The sequence below is a fragment of the Plectropomus leopardus genome, chromosome 7 (genome assembly GCF_008729295.1).
Source record: "Plectropomus leopardus isolate mb chromosome 7, YSFRI_Pleo_2.0, whole genome shotgun sequence".
Taxonomy (NCBI): domain Eukaryota; kingdom Metazoa; phylum Chordata; class Actinopteri; order Perciformes; family Serranidae; genus Plectropomus; species Plectropomus leopardus.
The window spans coordinates 10,416,040-10,439,142 of record NC_056469.1 but is presented as its reverse complement, the minus strand read 5'-3'; the positions used below and the strand labels follow the sequence as shown (position 1 = coordinate 10,439,142).

General features: G+C 41.6%; 1 protein-coding gene across 2 annotated transcripts in view; it reads right to left on the bottom strand.

The window, feature by feature from the left end:
• LOC121945632 (zinc fingers and homeoboxes protein 2-like) overlaps nt 1–23,103 on the bottom strand; it is a 32,471-nt gene that overhangs the window by 5,736 nt on the left and 3,632 nt on the right. The window contains exons 2-9 of one of the 2 annotated variants that reach the window (XM_042489917.1): nt 7,208–7,740; nt 5,802–6,500; nt 4,712–4,924; nt 3,467–3,721; nt 3,076–3,291; nt 2,825–2,909; nt 2,333–2,518; nt 209–624 (exon numbers count right to left, since the gene is read on the bottom strand). In XM_042489917.1, coding sequence (XP_042345851.1) covers nt 209–624; nt 2,333–2,518; nt 2,825–2,909; nt 3,076–3,291; nt 3,467–3,721; nt 4,712–4,924; nt 5,802–6,500; nt 7,208–7,306 — 2,169 coding nt within the window. In that variant the 5' untranslated portion in view covers nt 7,307–7,740. The remainder of the gene's footprint in view (nt 1–208; nt 625–2,332; nt 2,519–2,824; nt 2,910–3,075; nt 3,292–3,466; nt 3,722–4,711; nt 4,925–5,801; nt 6,501–7,207; nt 7,741–23,103) is intronic. The other variant, XM_042489918.1, reaches the window with a different exon arrangement.

Sequence of the window (23,103 nt, the reverse complement as noted above, 5' to 3'; positions counted from 1 at the left end):
GTACCAGAGCAGTACCTTTGCAAGATGAATCAATTTACACATCATCTCACTTCAGATTGTATTTAAAAAAAAATGTCATCTCATCAATTAATCCCTTTAAAGTAACAACTCATTAATGTCTTGTTATCATCTTCGTTGTAGTTTGCGTTACAGTTCTAACTTAATACATAATCGTCTAATCAGCGTTGACGAAGACATCTTCTCTCACCTCTCTGAGGAGGGTGAGGGAGCGGCTGGTGATGGGAGCTGGGCTCGTGGAGGCTGACAGGATGGGAGGATGGGGAGAAGAGGAGGAGGACGAAGTGAGGAGGGGAGGTGATGCAGAGGAGGAGAGGTTTGGTGGATGAGGGGAGGAGGCTGCGAGCACAGGTGGGGAGGATGAGGAAGAGGAGGAGGAGGAAGAGGACAGGATGGGTGGATGAGGAGAGGAGCGCAGAGGTTTCCCGCCCTGCTCTCGATGTGACGCCCCGTTCAGCAGCGCCCCCGGCCGCTCCGCTCTGTCCTCGGTGTTCTTTGAAGACATGCTGAGCAAAGCCTTCTCCATGTTGTCCCTCAGCGCCCTGCGCTCTGAAAACCAGCAGTCCACCTCAGTCTTGGACAGCCTGGTCTCCTGGGCCAGCTGGTCTGCAGGAGAACAGAGTTCACTGGATCAGATGAGCTGACTGTTTTTTTGGAAACCTGGGAATTCAGTCTTTCTCTAGGGGACTTAAAAATGGGCTCATTAAAACTTTTCTGCTATTCCTGTCTGCAGGAACCCACCAGAGACAGGCCTGCAGCTCCTCTGGGGTGAAAGAAAATTAAGTCACCTGCTGTGAACTAATATAATAGAAGACAACACGACTGGATTTCTTTAAGTAATTTTAACATCTAATGGTACAAAGTGAGGATATTGACAAGAACACAACCAACTGCTCATCTGACCGACTGATTCTCATTCTGATCCTGCTTCAGTCAGTAAGTTTAAAAAGTTCTGTAATTGTTTTTTTTCACAGGAACTTCATGATGTAAACTGATCCTAAAAATAGATGACTGGCAAGCCAGTTTTGTGCCTCATTAGCTACCGTCCTGCAGGGCATCTGTTTCTGGGTTCTGTAGGCAAATATGTGTATAATGTGCTCACATCAAGCATTTCACTATGAAATAAGCAAACGTGTTTGAATCTACAAAAAAGCATTCAGTACATGATTGTGGTTTTGCCACATTAAGCAATTCTGTGATTGAAAAGCATAATGTTTTAGGTATAGAGGATTGTTCATTTCAAAAATGTAACTGCTCAACACAAGTCTTCCTCTTTACTGCACAGTCACTGAAGTCAAAAAATACTTTTGAGTAGAGGGGCTGTAAATGCTTTCCCCCTCGTCCATCTTTCTTGCATATGTTATATACTACGAGCCAAAATAAGAACGAGCCAACGTCAAATTATAAATCTTTCCATCCCGAGACTTAAGTTACGCAAAGTAAAGGTTAAGTTTGGTATTTTCCGACCTGGACCTTATTTTCCCATGGTTTTATGTCCGAGTAAGTAATGGCAACAACACATTTTGTAAGTGGTCGAGCATTGAGTGAGAGAGCTGCAGCAGTGAAACAGGTTGCAATGTAACCACTTGGGGCATGGCGGCACTGTCAATTTACATCCACTAAAAATGCTTGTTTTTGTCACTGGCAGGTTAAGAGTGTTTGAAAACTTGTGTAAAGGATCCCTGGAGAGAGAGACCTTTGTGTTTAACCAGACACAGCCCCCAAACCACTATTGCTAAAGCTACCAGAATCCTTTTAAATAAACAGTCATTTTAATCATCATAAAAAACACATTTCACTTAAAGTTGGTAGAAACAAAAATAACCTCACAAAACATGTCCAGTCATCTTTCCACTGTTCGAACAATCGGTTTGGTTGAAATATACTGTTAATTCACCTCATTTGATGTGAAAACATGCTAAAATTATTGTTTATTTAAACAGAGTCTGGTGGGTTTGGCAATGATGATTTTGGGGCTTTGTGGTTCAACAAAAAAGATCCTTTTTATTTAAAAATTTTAAAAAAAATCAACCTCTGTGGGGATCCTTTTTACAATGTTGTCAGACACTTACGAAAACAATCTGTGTGTATCAGTGGCAAACTGAGTGGACGGAAGTTGACAGTGTGAACCTACTCTGAGTGTTGACGCTGCAGCCTGTTGTGCTGCTGCAGTCTTCTTGCTCAAAGACTGGACCAGTTTCAAAAATTGTTGTTGTCCCCACACAAAAACATGGGAAAATAATTTCCAGGTTGGAAAATACCAAACTTACCCTAAAGTTCATTTGCTTGTGAGAGGGTTGGTATAAGGCTTTACCGAGCGCTGCCTCTGTCGGAGTGCCGCTTCTCTGAAAACTCTCCTCCAGCGCCTTCAGCTGTTCTGATGACTTCCCCTTCACCCTCTCCAGCAGAGGAAACTGGCTGGGGACCGCTTTCTTTACAGGACCGTCTTTGGGTGCTGGTGTCACCTCTGCTTTTACCAGCACTGGAGGCGGAGGAACGCCTTCAACAGAGACAAAAAGAGAGACTTAAGGACCAAAATATGCTAGTGATTTTTCAAGACAGTAATTGATATTACTAAATGACACTGCACAAACAGTGCTTAAAAAATCATTATCAGCTGATTACTGAAGACGATTAAGCACAGTTTGTTTTCTCTGTATATATTTGTTTTTAAAAGCTTAGCAATTAAAATCCACCTCTGAGAACGAGAAAATGAGCTTGTTTAAAACCCGTAGAGAGATGTGTGAATAATCACAGTCAGGGTGTTTTATCGTTTTGGATGTGTGGCTCTGATAACACCACATACCTTTGAGATTAAGGAGCCTCTGTTCACTGAACCATTTCTTTATCTCTCCTCTGGACAGCCCGGTGGTCTCTATCAGCCTGTAGATCTATCACATGACAAAATCCAACAGAAGATGAAACAGCAGGTGTGTTTATCAGAGACAGTGGTGTTTTTAGAAACTAAAAGCAGCTACAATGCCAAAAATCCTTCACATTTATTTTGACCTCCTATGGCATGACACAAGAAATGTCATTTCACTCACTTATTCTTACCTCATCTTCCTCGGGGAAAGGACACTGTGTGTAGCTGGACCTCAGCACTGACAGCTGCTCGGCTGTTTTGTTCGGGTCGACTGTGAAATTCAGCACTTTGGATGATGCCAGCTTGGATGTGGCCATGGGCGCCGAGATGGTTTGAATGATGGAGGGTCGTTTGCTCTCCGTGGCGATCACAGGGGACGCCAGGGGTCGTTTAAGCGACTGTGCCACCTGCAGTAAACACGGTGGAAACTTTGACTACTTTAAATCAAGTGTCTGTTGAGTTAAATCAAGCATGCCACATGTACATCCATATTTTTCTTTAACATATTGCCACAGCTGTAATAATCTTTTAATATGCTTGTGTTCTTATGTCTGAGCAACAGAACGTTTCTGCCCGTTATACCTGGTTAGCCACAGTGAGCGCCAGCGGTGCACAAGTGACTGTGGAGCCGTTGGCTACAGGAGTCAGCACCAGGCTGGTCTGTCCCAGGAGCTGACAGGGGAGGGGCTGCAGGACAGAGGCTGCCGGCTGCATGGCTTTGGAGGCTGCAGACGAGTTGGTGGACGACTGGGAGTTCAGCTGAGGAGCTACGACAGTGAAGGTCTGAGACATAGAGGAGATTGTGCCGTTGAACATTTTCTTCCTGGCTTCTTCCACCTGTCAGAGAAGGAAAATATTTGTTAGACTTAAACCTTGGATCTAATCTCTAATCTCCAAGATATAGATAATATTATACTACTATCATTTAGTAGTATACTAGAGTATACTATGCAGGATTGTCAGTTACAGTTTGTAAACACGCTTGCCAGCGAAAGTGAGTGCAAAGCAACCCCAGATTCACCCTCATATTGCTATCTGCCTCGGTATATTTGCGTTTTTTTACATTGCTATGTCTCTTGGATCTCACTTGCAGGAGATATACGCCTATGAACGACCCAAACACAGGGAGAAGAAATATAAAATACAGACAGAAGGCAGAGTCTCTGCAGAAAAACTCGCCCTCACACAGTTTTAGTAGGTCATAATTGATGACTGAGAGGGATTACTTCTGTATGAGTCTATACATTGTTTATTTAGAAAAACCCAGCATAACATACTTTCAATATCTGCAGTAATAAGAGTACCAAAATTATTAATGTATCAGCTCCTCAACATTGAATAATTTTTTGAAAATCTTATTGTATTTATTACCAAATATGAAAATAACACTGTAACCTGACAGGTCTGTTAAATTTTGGTTGTTTGTTAATGTTAAAGAAATTGAAACATGAAAATGACTGAATTTTAAAACTGATCAATCATCAAACAAAAGCCCACAACCCGATGAGAGGTTATTACCATGGATAGTCAGTGCACCTGTGCTGTTAGCTACAACTTACTATACAGTGATGCAACACGGGACACTCCAGAGCAAATTTAATTTAATTTAATGGTAATTATGCTTGGTGCTTGGAATCTGAATTCAAAATGATTAAGAGCATTTCAAACATAAGGCCCTGGAAAATTTTCGTTTTGGGCAGATCTGACGATACCTTATTTGAGCTTTAGAGTTTTTTAAGAAGACCTGGAACAAAATTCACCAAACCTCACCTGAGCACAGAGAACTGAAAGAGTGCCTCAAATACTGTCATTACTGTAAACCCCTACCTCCTCAGGTGACCAGCTGATGCCCTGTTTGAGCCTCTGTGTGGTGAACCAGACTTTGATTTGCTCCTCCGGATGTTTGGAGGCCGCGGTGAGCCAGGAGAGCTCAGCCTGTGTTGGGTAGGGGAACTTGTTGAAGGAAGAGATGAGGGTCAGGTTGTCGTCCAGCGAGGGATTGTATTTGGTTGTGTTGAGGGGCACTGCGATCTTCGGCACCTGTAATAATACAGTAAGCAATGACTGAACAACTGAATGGCCTTTTTTTCCTTCCAAAAAGAATAATGTCCACGAGTGCTATTTTCAGTTCTTGTCTTCATAAACAAGAACAGACAATTTATGATGGTACATATTAAAAACAGAAAACCACTCGGTAAAATTTAATTATAGGGGTCTGTAATTTCCTAATAATCAAAGTCACAGGAAAAACCTGAAAAGAACTCTACTTTGGTACAAATTATATGGAAAATTAGAATTTCCCTGAAAAAAAAAACTTTACTTTATTTTTATTGTTAACTTTATTCTCCATATATGTTAAGTCATATGCTCTTCTTGTAGACAAATTTTACATTTGTGAATTGTCAGCGAACCTACTGTGTGCACTGATAACAGACTCTCAGTTACATTAGTAATCAGCTGGAATTAATTAACTGAATTGCACAAACTGAACACCGTCTCGTTTCCTTATAATTAGCACTAAATTATATTGTTCTTCCCAGGAAATTACAGAGCCGTAAAATGAAGACATTACAAGGACATAAAACCAAAATGTTAATTTGACAAACTTTTCCACTTTTAAAAGTGGAAAAACTTTAAATGCAGTGTGAAAATTATAAAAAATTCTTTGAAATTTGGCTTTTGTTTGGGTTTTTAACCCATTTAAAGCTCATTAATTACCAAATCACATCTTAAGCTCAGCACCTGCTAACAGTGGCTTTACTTTATGTACAGACACAAGAGAGTTATTGACTTTCTCATCTAACTCTTAGCAAGAACGTAAATAAGTGTGTTTCTCAAATTGTCAAACATTTTCTTAAACTGCACGGGACTCGTACAAAAGAGAAAATGAGTATCGTTCCTCCACTGGGTGTCCTACCTGAGTATAGTTTAGAGGCCGCTGTAGGGAAGGCATTATGTGAGAAAGGCCCTCTGCTTTGAGTAGAGTCGACTCAGGGATGATGACCGTCCCGTTCACATTGACCGCTGTGATTGGTTTCTTCAGATCGGGGGTCAGTTTACCCAAATCTGTCCGTTTATTATCTGACATTATTTTTGGTTTACCAATCTTGACTGTGGAGGGTTTGCTTTGCGGCAGAGTGCCCAGTTCGTCCCCTTTGCCAGAAGCGGCACTGGAAGTGTTGTAAATGACTGCATTGTTACTGCAACCCTCTATTGTTTGTTCCAAGATTGTCTGATTGTTCATTTTGATGCGTTTGAATTTAAAGTTGCTCTCTCCTGGGTGACACCTCTCATTGTGTTCCGTCAGAGTGTCAAACTTCTTTGTGTTGAAGTTGCAGACGGCACACAAGTAAAGGGGGTTGAGGATGACGTTGGGGTGGTTGGCGTCAACATGTTCTTTGAATGTGTTGAGGTTCTGTGTGGAGAAGGGGCAGTATTTACACTCGTAGCCCCCCTGCTGCCTACGCTGAGGCTTGGAAAGGTCCGGTGGGTCGGTTGCTGGTTTGTCTGGAGCTGTGGGAGGGTCCGACACTTTGCCCATTAGGTCTAATTCCACAGAGGGCTCTGCCTCTGTTGACAGGTCTGTTCCCTCCTCTGTATAGTTTTCTGTTGTTGTCTGAAAAAAGGCAGTGGTCAGATAAAAAGGACACTTTACTAGAAATGTCATTTTCATATATTCCCAGTATACATCAAACACACATAAATACAGGGTTCACATGGGCAAAATGTCAAATCTTTTTCATGACTTTAATAATATTTTTCATTTGCCCCACTTACCCTGTGTTTTTCAGACTTATTGGTTTCAAACTCTATTCAAGCAAAATTGCATCTAGCAGGCATACATAAAGGGAGAGACGGAACGTGAGGGGAAAAAAAAGGAACAAGCAAACGTGATGGTTAAAATGTTGTCGTGCATAATAGAGCTACGCTATATCGTTAGATTAAGAACATAAATTTGATTTTATGTTACATTACATGGACGGTTACCCAAAGAAAATTCCATGATTTTTAAAAAACTTTTAATCATTTTCACTAATTCCAGGAGTATTCCAGGCCTGGAAAATGTGGTTGTGAAATTCCATGACCTTTCCGGGTTTTCCATGACTGTGGAAACACTGTAAATATATCAGCTGTGTTTGTGTCATCTCATAGATTTATGAATTGAATCCCTTTGAAATCCATGGAGATAAAAAGAAAATGGGAAAATGTGTCCTAGAGAAGAAAAAGATTAGGATGAATTACAAGGAAGCATGAAACCCTGTTTTTTAACTCCCTCCTATTAAAGAGAAGCCACATGCTTTCAACAGACATACTGTAGTGTACCTCCATATCATGTGATTCCTCCTCATCATCATCCAGCTCCACCATGGTCTGCTCTGGTCGGATCATTAAGGGAGTGGAGGCCTTTCGTCGACTGGACATGATGACGGCTCCTGGGTTTGTCTGGGTGGACAGCTGCCCTCACTTGGTGCCTGAGCTGAGCCAGTGATGATACAAAGGAGGCTAAGGTGCCCAGGATGCAGGACGAATGTCACAGAGTGGTGGGTGGATAAACCGTCTCAGGCACTGAAGAATAGCCAGGAGGCCTGGCTTGTACTGGGTCTCAGACACAGGCCCGGACTCTCTTTTAGAAAAGGTAGTGGGCACAGGACAGATTCTGGGAGGGAGTGAGCAGCCAGGGAGTCTGAAGAACAGTGGTCCCCTGGGGGAAGATTAGTGGCTGGAGCGAGAGGAGGGCAGGGGAAGGTGAAGGTCTGGTAGAGACGGGACTGTTGTGGTGGAGTGTAGGCCGGGCTCGCTGACAGTGTCAGCTCCAGTGCTGGCCGACCTCCTGGAACTGCATGACAGGATGCTACCTTGATGGGAGCAAGAGAGAGAAGAGAAAGAAAAACTGATCATCACCATAAGACATACTTTTTCAACTTGGCCTTCTTTTGTTTAAAAAGCCTCAGCTTAAGCCCCTTTAATTTAATTTATAAGTGAAACTAGTGAGGTGTGACATAACTTGTCTAACCTCACAGGGTCACTCAATATAACTCACAGAATAAAGATGGAGAAAATGTAAGTTTCTTTATGTTGAGAAATTGTTTGTAAAAATGTTTGAGATGACTAAGATGTTCGATTATTGATAGTGGAGGGTAAACAACAATGAAACCAGGTTAACTCTTAACAATCTTTTCAAGTGCCTTTGAATCAGGTGACATACAGGTTGGTTTGAGCGTGTCGAGAAAGGCAACATACTGTGTCATTTAAGCTTAGCGGTGTCCTGCGTGATCTGCAGAGTGCCACCCCCCAAAAGAGTCAACAACAGTCAGCTGACAATGGCTATAACGAAAAAAGGTCAAAGGAAGCTAACAAACAAACAAATGGTCTACAGTTCGTTGACTGCTACAGCAGCACAACACTGGTGCTGCAAGGAAAAGAAAACACTCTTAACAAGAAAATAATTGCAGTGGGCTACGGAGCAATCACTGGACGCTGGAGGTCTGAAAAAGCACGACCACGCTAATTTGTTGTTTCATGCTGATGGAGGGAAGGAACGGTGTGTGGAGAAATCCTGAGTACATACAGCTCCACAGATTTATGAACATGGAGTCAAAAAAGGCAACAATGTAATGACCACAAATGTTTTTACCTCTAAGTATGACATGATTTCAAATGAATTATAAAACCTTGAGGAGGAAGCGGCAGACACGTTAGGGAAGACACAATACACAAGTTACTGCTTATGTAATGTAGAGCTGAAACAAATAGCTGATTAAAAGAAAATCAGTTGGCAACAACTTTAATAATTGCTTGAGTCATTTATTAAGCAAAAATGCCAAGAATTTCCTGCTTCCCACTTCTCAAATGTGAATATTTGCATGTTTCTTGGTGTTCTGAAACAGTACATTGAGTTTCTCTGGGTTTTGGACTGCCGGACAAACACAGCAAACAATGTGAAAATATCAGCTTTAGTTCTGGCAACTTCAAATGGGCATTTTGTATACCTAGACCTGTATACCCAGAATTCCTGTTTTTCTTTTCCTTTCACAGTGGCTGCTCTTCACAGTATGTTAAATCTTAGCTGAAACAACACTGAAATTATGTTTGGGTTGAAATGACACGAAATTGAGATTTATGTGAGACTTTTGTCTGTGGATAATATAAGTCAAACTATTTGTTGTAGGTCTCTGCCCTGGGACATTTTTGGGATTGTGATCCTAGCTCCTGGGGTCTCCAGACTAGTGATCTGTGACCTTGACCTTCCCCCACTGAAATTGCATCAGTAAATTTGTGAATCAAAGTGGATGTTTGTGACAACTTTGAGGAAATTCCCCAAAGGTCTTGTTGTTAAACACATACATGAGATTGAGAGGGAAGCAAGCTTAGAGTCACCTCGATCTTTTGACCATCAAAATCGAATCAGTTCCTCCTTAAATCCAAGTGGACGTTCATGCAAAATTGAGATTAAAAAAAATCCCTGAAGGTGTTCTTGAGATATTGTGCTCATAAGCATGAGACAGACAAGGCAGACGGTGACCTTTGACCACCAAAATCTAATCAGTGAGGTTTTGACTCCAAGTGGACATTTGTGGTACATTTAAAGACATTCCACCGAGGCAGTCTTGAGATATCGCATGCACGAATTTGAGACGAAGGGATGCCAAAAACATCATCATATTAATCAATTATTAAAACCCTAGTTTCCTGTCTCTTGTATATTCTATGTTGCATAATTTCTGCTACATTTATCTTTCCTGAAAAACTGCCAACACTGGGAAAATGTTTGGCGTGCCACCTTGAGTATGTACATTAATGTCTGTTTTTTCCACCTCATGAAGTGTTTGCAAAACAGCTATGCATATATTTAGGATAAATCCGGGTTAATTTTTGCTGATCAGTAAGTTGCTGTAATAAACATTGGCACAGTTTTTCCAATACATTAAAAGCAAGCAGCTGCACTATCAGGACAACAACATGAGCAACAATCTCTTATATCACATGAACTTTGGCCGCTGCCAACACACAGCTGCTGTAAATACAGTTTGGCTGTGACCAGAGGAGTGCACGCAGCAGCTGTATTCTGCAGCTACACCCCGACTGAAAATGAAAACAACACAGCTTCATGGACCAGCTCGGACAAGTTTCCCAAAACAAAAGCATTTTCTAGCGTCTATTTATGTCGAGTGAAAACATCCATCATCACACTTTGATAGCAGTGGTTTGATAGCGTAGCTGCTGGTATGCAAATATATGCAGCTGACAGGTCTGCAGCTGTCAGCGAGACAAGTTGTCCTGAGAAATATTGACTAATCATAAATCAGATTGTACTGCAGAGTGTGAACACGGTGAGAAAGCAGAGACAGAGCAGCTTCAGAGTTCAGATACATATCTTACAAAGCAAGAGCGCAGCTTTTATTTGGGTTCTGTTGAGATGACACCTCTGTGAAGAAAAAGCAGTTAAGAGAAGCGGATAAAGATTGAGCGCAGGAAAACTTTCCTAGGGTAATATTGTAATGAGAGGAGGGAGGGAGCTTATCTGGCTGAAAAAAGTCTATTGATATTCTGGAGGCCTCATGCAGAAGCTTCATATTCACATGAGTAAAAATCAAATGAGTCGATGCAGCAGTGGTGCTCCTCGATCAAAATGTAATGAGGTTCCACAAAACCAAGTCAGCACAGACGAAGAGGGAAAGCCCCCGCCAAATTAAAATCTCCTGTATACAACACAAGTTAAATATGTGATGCTTGTGAGTAAATATTGACAGAAGAAATAGATCTAACCCCACCTCTCACATTTAACAGTTATGCTGCAAAAGGGTGGGGCAATATGCAAAAAGTAAGACTTCAGTCTTCTGTCAGCTCAGCAGGTTGCGACTGTACTTTGTAGTCACGCTGAAGTATCACATGCCTTATTTGGGCCACTCTGCCAGCAACGCATTAATGTACCCTTGAAGGCTCGAAGGCCGCCGTTCTCTACTCATTGTCCCGAGATATTTCAACTCCTCATACAACCCACTGAGGCATCATTAGAATGCAGACTCATTGCCATGGTGTCGCTATAGCAACCGTGGACGTAGAGCTGTAGTCAAGTAGCTGCTCCATCCGTGTCACTGACAGACACTGTATATACGGGGTTGACCAGAACACCTGTGTTTGGTGTTTCTTAGAGACAGAGAAAAAAAATCCTCAGGAAAACAGAAATGTTCCAGAAATAGCTGACAGGCCGTGTGCACTGAAAGCCCGGAAAATCCCATTCCTGCAGGAAGCAGAGCGCCGTGGTGCATTTGTGAGGTTTCTTTATCTTTATCCTCTGAAAGTCGATGGGGAAGGTCAAGGAACAGTCAGAAAGAGGGAAAAAAGTATTTTTTCGAAGAATTATCACAGCTAATCATAAACAGAGCAAAGAAACTTTTTTCTCGGGCAGCAGAAGAGGTTACAGGCTCTCTGTTTCCACAATCATCCAAAGGGGTCGCCACATTAAGTGCCATCTCAAACCAACTGGTGAGGAGTGCAAGTGGGTTATAAAACCCTCCAATAGCACCAATTGCTGACTTACTGTCCACGAACAACACCATATTGTGTTCGTCATGGAGGACGTTTTGTCAAATTAAGTTCTGAGTGACTATAATAACAAATGTAAACTGCTCAAACTAAGACGCACATTTTATATTGTCATACAGATGTTAACATCTTATATGCTACATTGTATTTAGGATCAAATCTGCCTTCTTTGGTCTCTTCTGTAGTTTATTTGATCGTGAAGTGTTAAAACCTCCTACAGAATATGCGATTTTAGCAATCTTATGAGTTTTATGCAGCTACAACGTGTGACAGGGATCTAATAAACTTGGATACGACATCAAGTTTGATGTATGCAGACCATATAATGACAATGCCTTCTGAATGGCGGGCTACGATGTATGTCCGTTAACGTCAACAGAGAAGCACGTGTCATCCATCCACGCGGCTGTGGTGGTAAGAGAAAAATGAAAATAAGGCCAACTTGGCATGCTAACTTGTTAACAGGAGCTCTAACTATTTATTAGCATCTACTAACATTTAGCATTTATCGGTGGCACGCTGTTCAGTGCATAATTTCATGCTGCTTTTCTACTGGTTGGTTAGTAGTCACACAGTGAGATGGTCATCCCACATTTTTGACACTGTCAGAGTTTTATCCCCCGCTGTCTCTGATCTCAAGAACATGACAACAGCCATCATTGAACCTCTTTCATTGTGCGATGTAGGACCACTGCTTTAGAGCCCCAAAGATATCGCCACGTTTCTTTCACATTGGTTATCTTTCGTCTGGGACAGCCGAAAATCACAGTGTATACCGGGCCAAGTAACCGATGCAAAAACTGAGCAACTCATTAACATCAGGGTGAAAAACGAGATGTTTACAAAGGAAAAAGAAAAAAAATGCCACCAATGGACAAAGTTTTATTTCCATTTATGCATTATTCATTCAGTTTGAATAGCAAAAGGTTAATATATGTTTCCCAAAAGATTCCCAGTAAACAGCAGCACAGCCTTCATACAAAATAAAGACACAAATACAGATATGAGGAACCTAAAATGGGAGTAGGTTTTATTATTTCTGCACGGTTACATAATATTACGACAGCTCCTTTTCTGCTACAGAGAGCGATGTTCGTCTCAAAGCTTGCTGCTGTATTTATACACCCTGATGAAGGGTGCTTCATTTGGCTGTGAAGGTGACTACAAACGGAGTTACACTCTGAGACGGAGTGGGAGTGGGTCGGGTCCAGTTTAAGAAAGACAAATGGTGTAAATGCTGCAGGGCTCATTCTTAGACTCACTGTCACTCTGTCCCTCAAAGTCTGCCCAGCAATGAAGCTAACATCTGGTGAGAAGGAGCTGGATATGCATCTGTCAGCTGCATCTGAAGCGTCACTTTATACGACCTGCTGAACTTGTGCTGTCTTGCTGCTGACCAAGCCGCAACACTTTCTGTGTGTGCTGATGGCCGACAGCGAGTGGCTGGACAAGGATCTGACTGCGAGCAGAGCGGAAGAGAGAAAGCTGGTAGCTGATGGACTGCTTTACCTCCTACTGGTGTGTTGAACCCACACAAACAGAGGGAGAGAGGATGAGCAGCTCCATTTACGCAACATCTACATTAGTAAGCAGGAAACAACTGCTCTATAGCTCCACAATGTCACTGTTTTTAACCCATAAAAGCTGCCTCAAAAATGTGACTGGATGACATCAGACACTGGTTTGCATATCAAATAAGTGCCTATTGAGTCATGTATAGAAATACATAACATGACAGATTTTGAGCAGAGCTGACTCAGAAAAGGGAACTTTATCTTGAACAATATACACAGAAGCAGCTCTACCGTTTGAGATGTTTTTGTAGAATAATCTTGTGTGAGCTGACTGTCTCAAACAGCTAGGTAAACCTGTGCAAAGAGTGCTGAACACTGACGAGACACCGGCACCAAAATCCTCTTCCTTGTTTTGCTCTATCAGGAGAATGGCTGCCTTCACAGGCTACTTGAGAGCCCTGAATGCTATCATGGAAAAGATAATTAGTACAGTGTGTGATTAGTGCGCATGGCAATATAGAACTCTGTTCAACAGTCATTAACTTTATCAATATAACTTGTATAATAACTCAACAATAACTTTACTAATAGGCTCCAGTCTCATGAATAGAAAATAATCATTTGTTGTCCCTGAGAGATGAATTTTGTTCCCTGAACTGTTTGTTTGTCTGACTGCAAACATCTCAGTTGCGGCGCTGAAAGAAATGTGCTCTCATTCTAATGTTTCAGTCAGCCATCTGAGCTTTCGCGTAATTATTTTCACTTTATTTCCAGTACAAAGAAATAATTGCATTCAAACTCGGCTGCTTTCATAACCCGGGTCAGACAGTCAGTCTTCCACCTTTTCGTTAGTGTGTCTAACCTAGTCAGCCAGTTAGCGTCTGTGTGCAGAGTGAGCTCCGTGCCGAAGCCACAAACTCCCTACTGTCTGAATGCTCATTAAACTTGTATGAATACCCTGCCTGGCAGCCCCTTGCCTGCCCGGCTCTCTGTACTTGCCAGTTGTCTGGCTGTCTGTCTGACTGGTGCATTATATTAGTCGAGCCATCTCTCTGAAGGAGTTACCTTTAATGCTGCCAGGCAGCAGATACATTTATCAGCCCTGGCAGTAATCAGTTTAGGCTACACACTGGCATACATACTGGAGAGAAACACGGGGGAAATCAATACAAATCCTCCGTACCACTGAGCCTGTCTAATGTATGAAGACAGACAGATGATCTAATACAACAGAAATATAGTGGTGCAATAGGAAGGATATCTATCCAAACAGCAGTGAGGGGAGAATGACACTGAACAGATGAGTCACAGCAGCACCCTCCACTCAGCTCCTATTTCTGTGCCTCGTTGATGTAATCTCAAAGTGGGGTAGGGGGAAAAATATAACTCAGAATGAGCTTCCACAAACTGGAATTTTGGAAAGGCAGCGCGGCCTTCTGCCGCAGATATTCTGTTGAGACACATCTATCTGAACCCAATGACCGCCGTGCAGACGTGTCCCCGACAGAATGACTGATGTTTGCAATGATGTTATTACAGGGAAACAACTTTTCGTAAGGATCACTATAGTAACTGCAGTACCTGTGGCTCAGACGGTAGTGGTAATGGCTGCAGCTCTATTTTCAGTGACATGTGAGCAGTGTTTCACTTAATGCTGAGCAATAAATCAATATCAATATTGTGATATGACATTAGATTTCATCTTTCTACTATCAGGGTTCCCACACATGTTCATAGACAAAATTTCAAGACTTCTCCATGACTTTTGTAGAGACATCAATAACATTTTTTTTCTTGTCCCATTTGCCCGGCATTTTCAAACATATGAGATTCAAAGACGGAGCAAAAAAAGGGAAACATACGTGACAGTAGGCATTATTTCACAAATCAATACTTATCAGAACAACGTTACTTCGAAAGCTACAGAAAATAAATAAGCAATTATGTTAAAATACTTGGAAGGTTATCCATGAAAGATTACTTAAACATTTTAATTACACACAGCAAACTTTCCATGACTTTGTTCAAAAATATTGTGAGGTTTGATTTTTTTCCACATCACCCAGTCCTAGTTTCACTGGCAGGCTGATGGTCCCCACCTCCTGGCCAAAAAAATCTTTCTTTAAATGAAAAAAATACACTAAATATCCATCCCAGTGTTTCCCCTATATTCATTCTGCAGCACTGCACCACCATGAATCCATGATCAAGGCAAGTGTCTGTGGTTAATTTACAGGTCTGTACTCAATATTTCTCCCACACCATCAAGCTAAACTCATATACAAATATGTTTTAATTTTACAGTAAATTGACTTTGTTAAGAAGGGGCCAATTTGGCCTTGTGTGCTCTGATTAATTTGGCATGGAGTCAACGAACCAGTCATAATTTTGTTTTAATGAAAACTCAATTCCTAGAATTGTCGTCTGCTGTTCTTCACCACTATTTTTGGCAGAAGGAAAATAATATTAGCAACATGCAGATCAGCTTTAATAGTGACATATTAGTGCTGTGCCTTGGATCTATCTCATGACGATGTGAAGAGCGGTTCATGTGGACTTCAAAGACATACGTCAGAAATGTTACCTATCTTTCTATCTCATGATATACAGTAAACTTTAAAAAAGAAAAAAGCTTTAACGTGTTAAATTCGAGAATGAAATTTGGTATTTGGTGTGATGGTGGAGGGAGTGTTTACACTTGCCCCTGCTTCATGAAAAAATGTCAGTCAACGAGGGCACACTGCTGATACGATATAAAGTTAAAATAAAAATGATATAATGCAGCCAGGCTGATCAGGTGCACTTGAGTCTCTTGCAAGGCTATGCAGAGACACAGCCAATGGAGAGCCAGAGTTTTCAGGCATGCAGTCAACACAAACACAAAGGCATATGGATGGCAACCTCTGAGGCTCCCGCACTTGAAACCATGCATGAAGTACAAACCAGCCAGTAACACTAGGGCTCTAAAATAACAAGCACAACAAAACAAAAACTCAGCACAGAAACCACAAGCTGCAAAAAAAAAAAGTGACTTGACTTTTCTGTAACATTAACTTAAACTTTGAAGCTCTACCACAGACTTTACATCACAAGTAACAAAAACATATTGCACAGAGGGTGTGCACACGCTGCTTTTTTGGCATTGCTGTATGGGGTGTGTTTCTCTCTCCTTCCCTCTGATTCGAGTGTTTTCCCTCCTGACTGCTTGGTCCACAAGTCAGCCACTGCAGAGAGGAGGACAGTGTGCGTCTGAATTGTGTGGGTGAGGAGAAGCACCACCATCACCACCATTAATACAACGTGTCCCAGCAGGAGTGGGAGAGGCAGAATTTCGGACCGTCGCAGAATTGATTTAAATCTCATCACGCGGCTCCTCTAGAGCAAAGCGTTGCTGCACTGTGTTTGAGTGCTTGGTATGTTCTGCATAGCAACAGAGCAGCAGTACTTTTTGCTGGGCTGGGGAAAAGACTGAATGTGGATAAATGATGAAAATGGTTTTTGTGTCATTGGAGTCTGTCCTGCACAGAATTTCTGAGGTCAATGCCCATATTGAGAGGTCAAAAAAAAGAAATATAGGATTTTTTTCAATTCTGTTTTACACACAGACATAACATAAACAGATATTTAATATAGGGAAGCACATTTCTCAAAATGTCAAGCTAATCCTTCAAATTTGGTTTATTAAAGGGGTTGTTTGGATATTTTGAAGTTGTAGTGTATTACATATGTCAGCTGGCATATCCCCAGTCTGAAGAAGCAGTCTGAATTACCGTCACAGAAGCTAAACAGTGTACTGCTGTGGATGGGTCAGCAACAAAGTATATTTTAGACACCTAAAAAAGTGCTCTACTTTCCTGTCAGACAGCAATTTCCAACCACAAACTGAAGCAGTTACATCAATCTCTTAGATCCAGACTCCATTCAGAAAAACAGTAATTTAACATCAATAAAACACACAGGAGTTGCAAACCCAGCACTGCCTCAACCTGTTAGTTTGTTTGTTATATTGTGTGACTTTGGGATTTCGAGGGTTAGTTCTGATCCACAAAAATCACACAATAACACAAACAAACTAACTGATTGAGGAGCGGTGGACCCGCAGTTCCTGTGCACTGTGAGCTAATATGACTGCTTTTGTTAATGGAGTCTGGTGGCTTTGACAAGAGCTTAGATGAGCAACTGAGGCTATTAAAACCACTTCCCAATGGAAAAGGGCTGTCTGGTGGAAAGGTAAAGCAGTGGAAATATTAGGTGTCTGAAATGCTACTTGCTTTTGACCCCATTGACAGCAGTATATTGCTTAACTTCAATGGCTGTACTCCTGCCTGCTTCTCTAAACTGAGGGTGTGCCGACTGACATCTACAGTATATAAATACATCAACTATGGTTAATAAGTACTCATACAACCCCACTTAAAAAAATCGGAACTATCCCTTTAAAGAATTATGACCAAAATATGTACTGTATTTTTGATAAACTAATGGTGACAGTGTTTTGAAAACTGAAATATTAATAAAACATATTTTTGTGACTGCAACTCCTTGCTACTTTTTGCCTGACATACTGTATATACGCTGGTATCAGGGTGGCAAAGCAGATTTTACTACATGCTCTTTCAATTTTAACACGATTTAGTCACATCAGCAAATTTCCCTGTAAATTGTTTATATTGCACATTTTCACTTTTTAACATCAGCACTTTTTCCTTTTCAGTATTTTATCCAATTTACTAAAAGGTGCAGGGACTGCTTTGGCAATATCAAACACACATCATCTTTGGTGAGCAGCTGCCAAACTTTCTTCTTGAAGTAACAGCAAGCCAGACTGGTCATCAGCACTGCTGTGACCATTCAATCTACCGCCACTGTAGGAAACACAGTGGCCTATTTACAGTATGATGGAAACACTGTCCAGCAGATTACACCGCAGTGGATCAAAAATCCAGTCTTCCGTTTGTTCTGGTTCACGTAGCATTGAACACAGACACTAGTCTCACATTGCCAGACCTGTCTCCTCACTGAACACACACAGGAGCACTGTCACACACACAAAGGGCAAGCTACAAAAATATCCAAGTGTCACCCACTCTGCTGCTGATGGTTGTGTTACTATGGTAACACTGTAACCAACAGAAAGCGTGCATGAGTGTGTGCTTGTATCCAGGAGCAGAAACTCAGCAGAGGTCAATCAGTGTCACCACAGCAGCGATGTTTAAAGTCCAGCTCAACTTCACTTTTTCCTGCATGATAGTATGATGAATGCCACATAACTGATTCTGCACATGTCAAAAATATTTCACATAATTAGTATGTCAGAATGATCTTGTCTAAGTGACTGCACATGCAAAACATTAGTGACTGCGTCATCATCTGAAAGCATTTCCACATATAACTCCGGCAACAGACTCAAAATAAGCTATTCAAATTAGTTTGTCACAAACATGAGAGTCAAACTACGCTGGGCTCATATTAAGCGTCGCCTGGTGAACATCAGGAACTTATGTGTATCCAACACACACTGTCATGGAACATGTAAGGCTGTCTCAATTCAGTATGTTGCTGCAACCCCATATAAACTCAAAAAAGTGACCCCAATGACGAAGGCCGACATGTCAGCGAGCATTCACTTAATCCCAGGGCTGCGAGTGGAAATGAAAAGCAGATGGGGTGCAGGGCAGAGTTTCATTACAGCAAACACAATAATACAGGGGTTAACCATCCCTCTCCAACATTTTTATTTAGCTTCCATGATAATGGCCCCCCTTGACTTGATTTTGCTGTCCTATTTTGCGCTCCCCCTGTCCAGCTCTGTGCTCCTCTCTTTCACTCTCCCTAATGGCCTTATGCACAGACAGCGAGCCACACTGATAACACTACATTACTCTCCCATGGAAAACTCGCTCTCCACAATGTCAACTTTTAAGAGCTTAAACCACTGCTAAAAATGCTATTGGATTTTTTAGTTAGGGCAGGGTAAGTGAGCCTTCAGTTGCAGTCAATGCACTGGCACACAAGTGGAATAGGGCAAGGGTCATCTTGCACCCAACCAGCAGCCTCCAAATTAGGTCAACAATGACAAGGGACGTGGGAGGGGATCTACAAAACTTTAGTCCAATGGTAACCACGTTGTAATGACCGCAAATGCAACATGATAGGTTAGATATGCATATTGATGTATACACGATGTCCTCTGCGTGTGTGTGCATGCATAAGAGGAAGAGGGTTTATATCTTGAGTGCAAATGTGGACACCTGGAGACTTTGGAGCTCTTTATTTTGTTTGTTGGAGTCTCAGCGAGCATTTAGTGCTCCTGTGCAGCCAGATTTCCAACCTGTCAATCTCTGCCTTCCCTGCAGTGGGTGTGGCTTGGGAATTGTCTCCAGCCTCTCCTCATTGGGCTCACGCTGGCAGGAGGGGTGTGTCTGCGCTCTGCCAGCGGCTGACGTGGTGCAGTGCAGAAGGCCTTTTAGTAAGCTCTCCCTTTCTCCTTTGCTCCCTCTCTCTCTCTCTCTACTTTTTTTCCAAACTTGAAATTTGGAGGACACAGTGGGATGGGAGAAGGGGAGCTACTCCACACACACGCTCACACGGACGACCTACACAACATACAGAGGCCAATTGTGTGCAACTTTTTCGACAGTTGCAATGTAGCAGTTGTCAAAATTTCATCAGAGGACTTCATTTTTCAAATGCACTAAGAAGCACTTTCCAGTTCTAAAAGACTGCAGTGGCAAAGACTGGTGGCTGATATATACACGAGGTAATTTAATACATGCTTACACGTGTAGAAGTACACCGCCATACAAACAGCTCTGCACCCACAGACTTAAATAATAATCAATGCAGCAATGAAGTGGGTCTTTTATAAAATACACCGCTTATGAAATGACCAACTGCAGATACTAATGGTGGGGTCCAGTGTACCTGCTCTTTCTTCCCCACACACACACACATACACACACTTATCTTGCAGTCTCTCACTCTGAGGCTGTCTCTTGTTTCTTATTCACATCGCTGAGACATCCTGTCTCTCGTGTCGGCTTTCTTTTCTTTGTCACTCTGGCGCTCACGGCATCACGTTGTTTTCTTTGCAGCATCTCTAGTTCTAGTTTACAACATGCTAATCAGCACAATGTACCTTAAATTCTTTATATCTACTGCAAATTTGCGTACAAACTGTCATAACTGTCATCAGAAGAACAACAGAAAAGGGGATTGCCTTGGCGGACACATAAACCCATCATATGTAAAATCATTGTGACCTTTTGAGTGCTTTACCTGGAAATGTTGCTGCTGTGGTTTCCACTAAGGCTGCAGCTGAATATTTCAAGGAATCCACCTAGTTCCTAAATTAGCAAATGACAGCCTTTTACACCAAAAACTGACATGACACCAGCACGGAAAATCTGCTTTTACAGGTTGGGCCTTTAGTCTCCATCGGCTTCTCACTTCCTCCCTTGTCACCCTCATGCGGTGCCACTCAATTGTCTCTTCCTCTGTATCACTCTGTCTCTCTCAGACATCACACGTAGTCTCTCATACAGTGTTGATTTCATGCTCCCTCTCCCTCCTGTCCCTATGTAACCCCTCAGCTCTGCGTCTCTAATTGTCTCCTTCTCTCCATCACGCTCCCGTTCAGCCCCACCTACAGGTGATGAGCTCATCTCCATGGTTGCCTTAGTCACCTAACAACACGTCTGAGAAGCCGTCGGAGGCACAGCGGAGAGAAGAGGACCTGAACCGAAAAACACTGGAACAAAAGCACAGCGTAGATGTTGGTGATGTCATCACAGAGCCAAGCTGGGCACGACAGGGCCGTGATGACAACAACCCTCCGTCCTCCAATCCATGATGACTCATTCCAGTGTCTCACCAAGAGAATGGACAGCCATTATATAGCTCGGGATTGGATGTGGAAGTGTTATGTGCAGACAGGAAATGTGGATGTTCCTGATGAATTAAAAAAAACAAACAAAAATGTGTTGAAACCAACCACAGGTCAGCTGGCACTAAAAATAACAGCCACACATCATGGAAGGAAAACTGGTCTGAGCTCAGTCAAGATAAACACAAAAATATAGGAGCAATATATTTAGTCTCACATGCAGCATACGGTTCTTCTGTAAGCAAAACCTAAACAGGGATATGGTTCACAGGGATATACTCCTATAAAATCAACCACAGGCACATCATCAACAGCCAGGGTTTAAGCAAGAACGTGCAACTGCAACTATGACCTCTTTAAAGCAGAAAATATCCCATCATTCACACCTCTCTGCACCCATAAAAGTCAAGGGTAGGTAACTGTTTGCATGCTTCAAAATTATTATGATTTTATGAGCTGTATCATTTATTCTGCGAGTTAGCAAAACTATGAAATTGACTGTTGGCTATTGCCTTGTAAACCTGTATCACAAGCTTTTTATGTGCTGTTTTTTTCCTGTTTACATAGAAAAGTGTTAGTTCATAAACAATTGTTAGCATAGCATTAGAACATCGATATCCAGCTAGCTGTTGGTAGGTGCTGGACTGCTAATGCTGACAGATAGAAAGCAATAATTCAAATCCCTCAGTTGTACATCATATTATATTTCCATCACTTAAATCTAGGGATGTGTGGTTAGCCGACTAGTCGATTATACACGTCTACCCTTGGCAGTCGCCACCAAAAAGAACAGGCAGTCAAACTTAATATTACAATTATTATTTTATGCGTTCACCCAACAAAAATGCCCTTCAAATAATCAGCCGCATTTCCACAACATTATTGTCCAAGAGAAGAGTGTTTTCAATGCATGCTTTTTGTTAACTTTAATCTAATGAGTCGGCAATTTTTGTAGAATAATGTATAATATCCATAATGCTGTGTAAACATACACAATACTTTTCTAACCTTAAAGATTAAATTTTGCTCAATTTTTACTGTTTTCTTAGCATTTCATTACTCTTAACAACCAGTCAGCTAGTTTCATTTTAAACTTTTACTTAAACAACTGTAAAATTAGTAGTTAGACACATCCCTACTTTAGTTGGGATATTTGGACATTGAGAGCTGAGTAGCAGCTGTGCTGTCAGTCTTGTAACTGTAACTGTAACACAACACTATGACATGATTGAATGATGAGAAAAAATTAAATACATTTTTCAATTCTACACAGAGATTAACATTTAAGTTGACTGCAAGTAAAATACTACTAGCAGCATTAAAACAAGACTATCTGCCACATGCCCACTTGAATTCATCAGAAACAAACAAACTTTCTTGTTGTTTTACTGTCAATCTTCTGCTCCAGGTTAGTTCCAGCTAGCAGCGAGACACTGCGTCAGACAATTTCAATAGCTATTTTTGCTAGCATGACTGACACATCCAACATCTGGCAGTAAGACGACTGCCAACAATCAGATCTCACACGTCATTTATACAAACGATAGTTGACTGTAGAGCACTTTCTTCACTGTCAGACCACACCAATGGTTTCTATTTAAATGCATCTAACAGACTGAGTCTTGCTCATTTTCCACCATCTGACTGCAGTAAACGAATAAACGCCTCTAGGAACAAACGGAGCGGCTCACCTCACAGCTGGATGTTTTGGCTGTGACATTCTCAGAGGTCACAGTACATTGAGAAACACTGCATGGATGAGCAAGACTGGAAAAACAGTCAATTCAATGAGGGTAGATTTATTTTTTATGCCTCTTCACTTCAAAAATAATAACTGCCAAACTCCTTACTGTAAACAACCCAAATGATTCTAGGGACGTTCAGAAAATCCCTCCTGAAATGCTCTCTCTTTACTGCTGTCACAGTGTAGTGATGATGGGACAATCACTGAGGTTATGGACAACAAGGTAGTGACATCTGTGCATTTTGCTAATCCCTTAAGCAACGCCGAGAATAACAATTTCTCCCCAAAATATTTAAACACAGCCTTAATCTTGCATTGCTAAACTGTAAAAACAATTCATCAATGCCCTATACCCAACACTGGACAAAAATAAGGATTTTTTTAAATTATTGGCCGTTATATTCACCACTTTTTTTTCCTTGTACACTAATTTGGTAGCAGTCACTCTGTTTTGGCAAACAAAAAATCATTCACAATTCACCTTAAACGCCTATTTTTGGCAGTATTCCCCATGTTCTGCAAAAAAAAA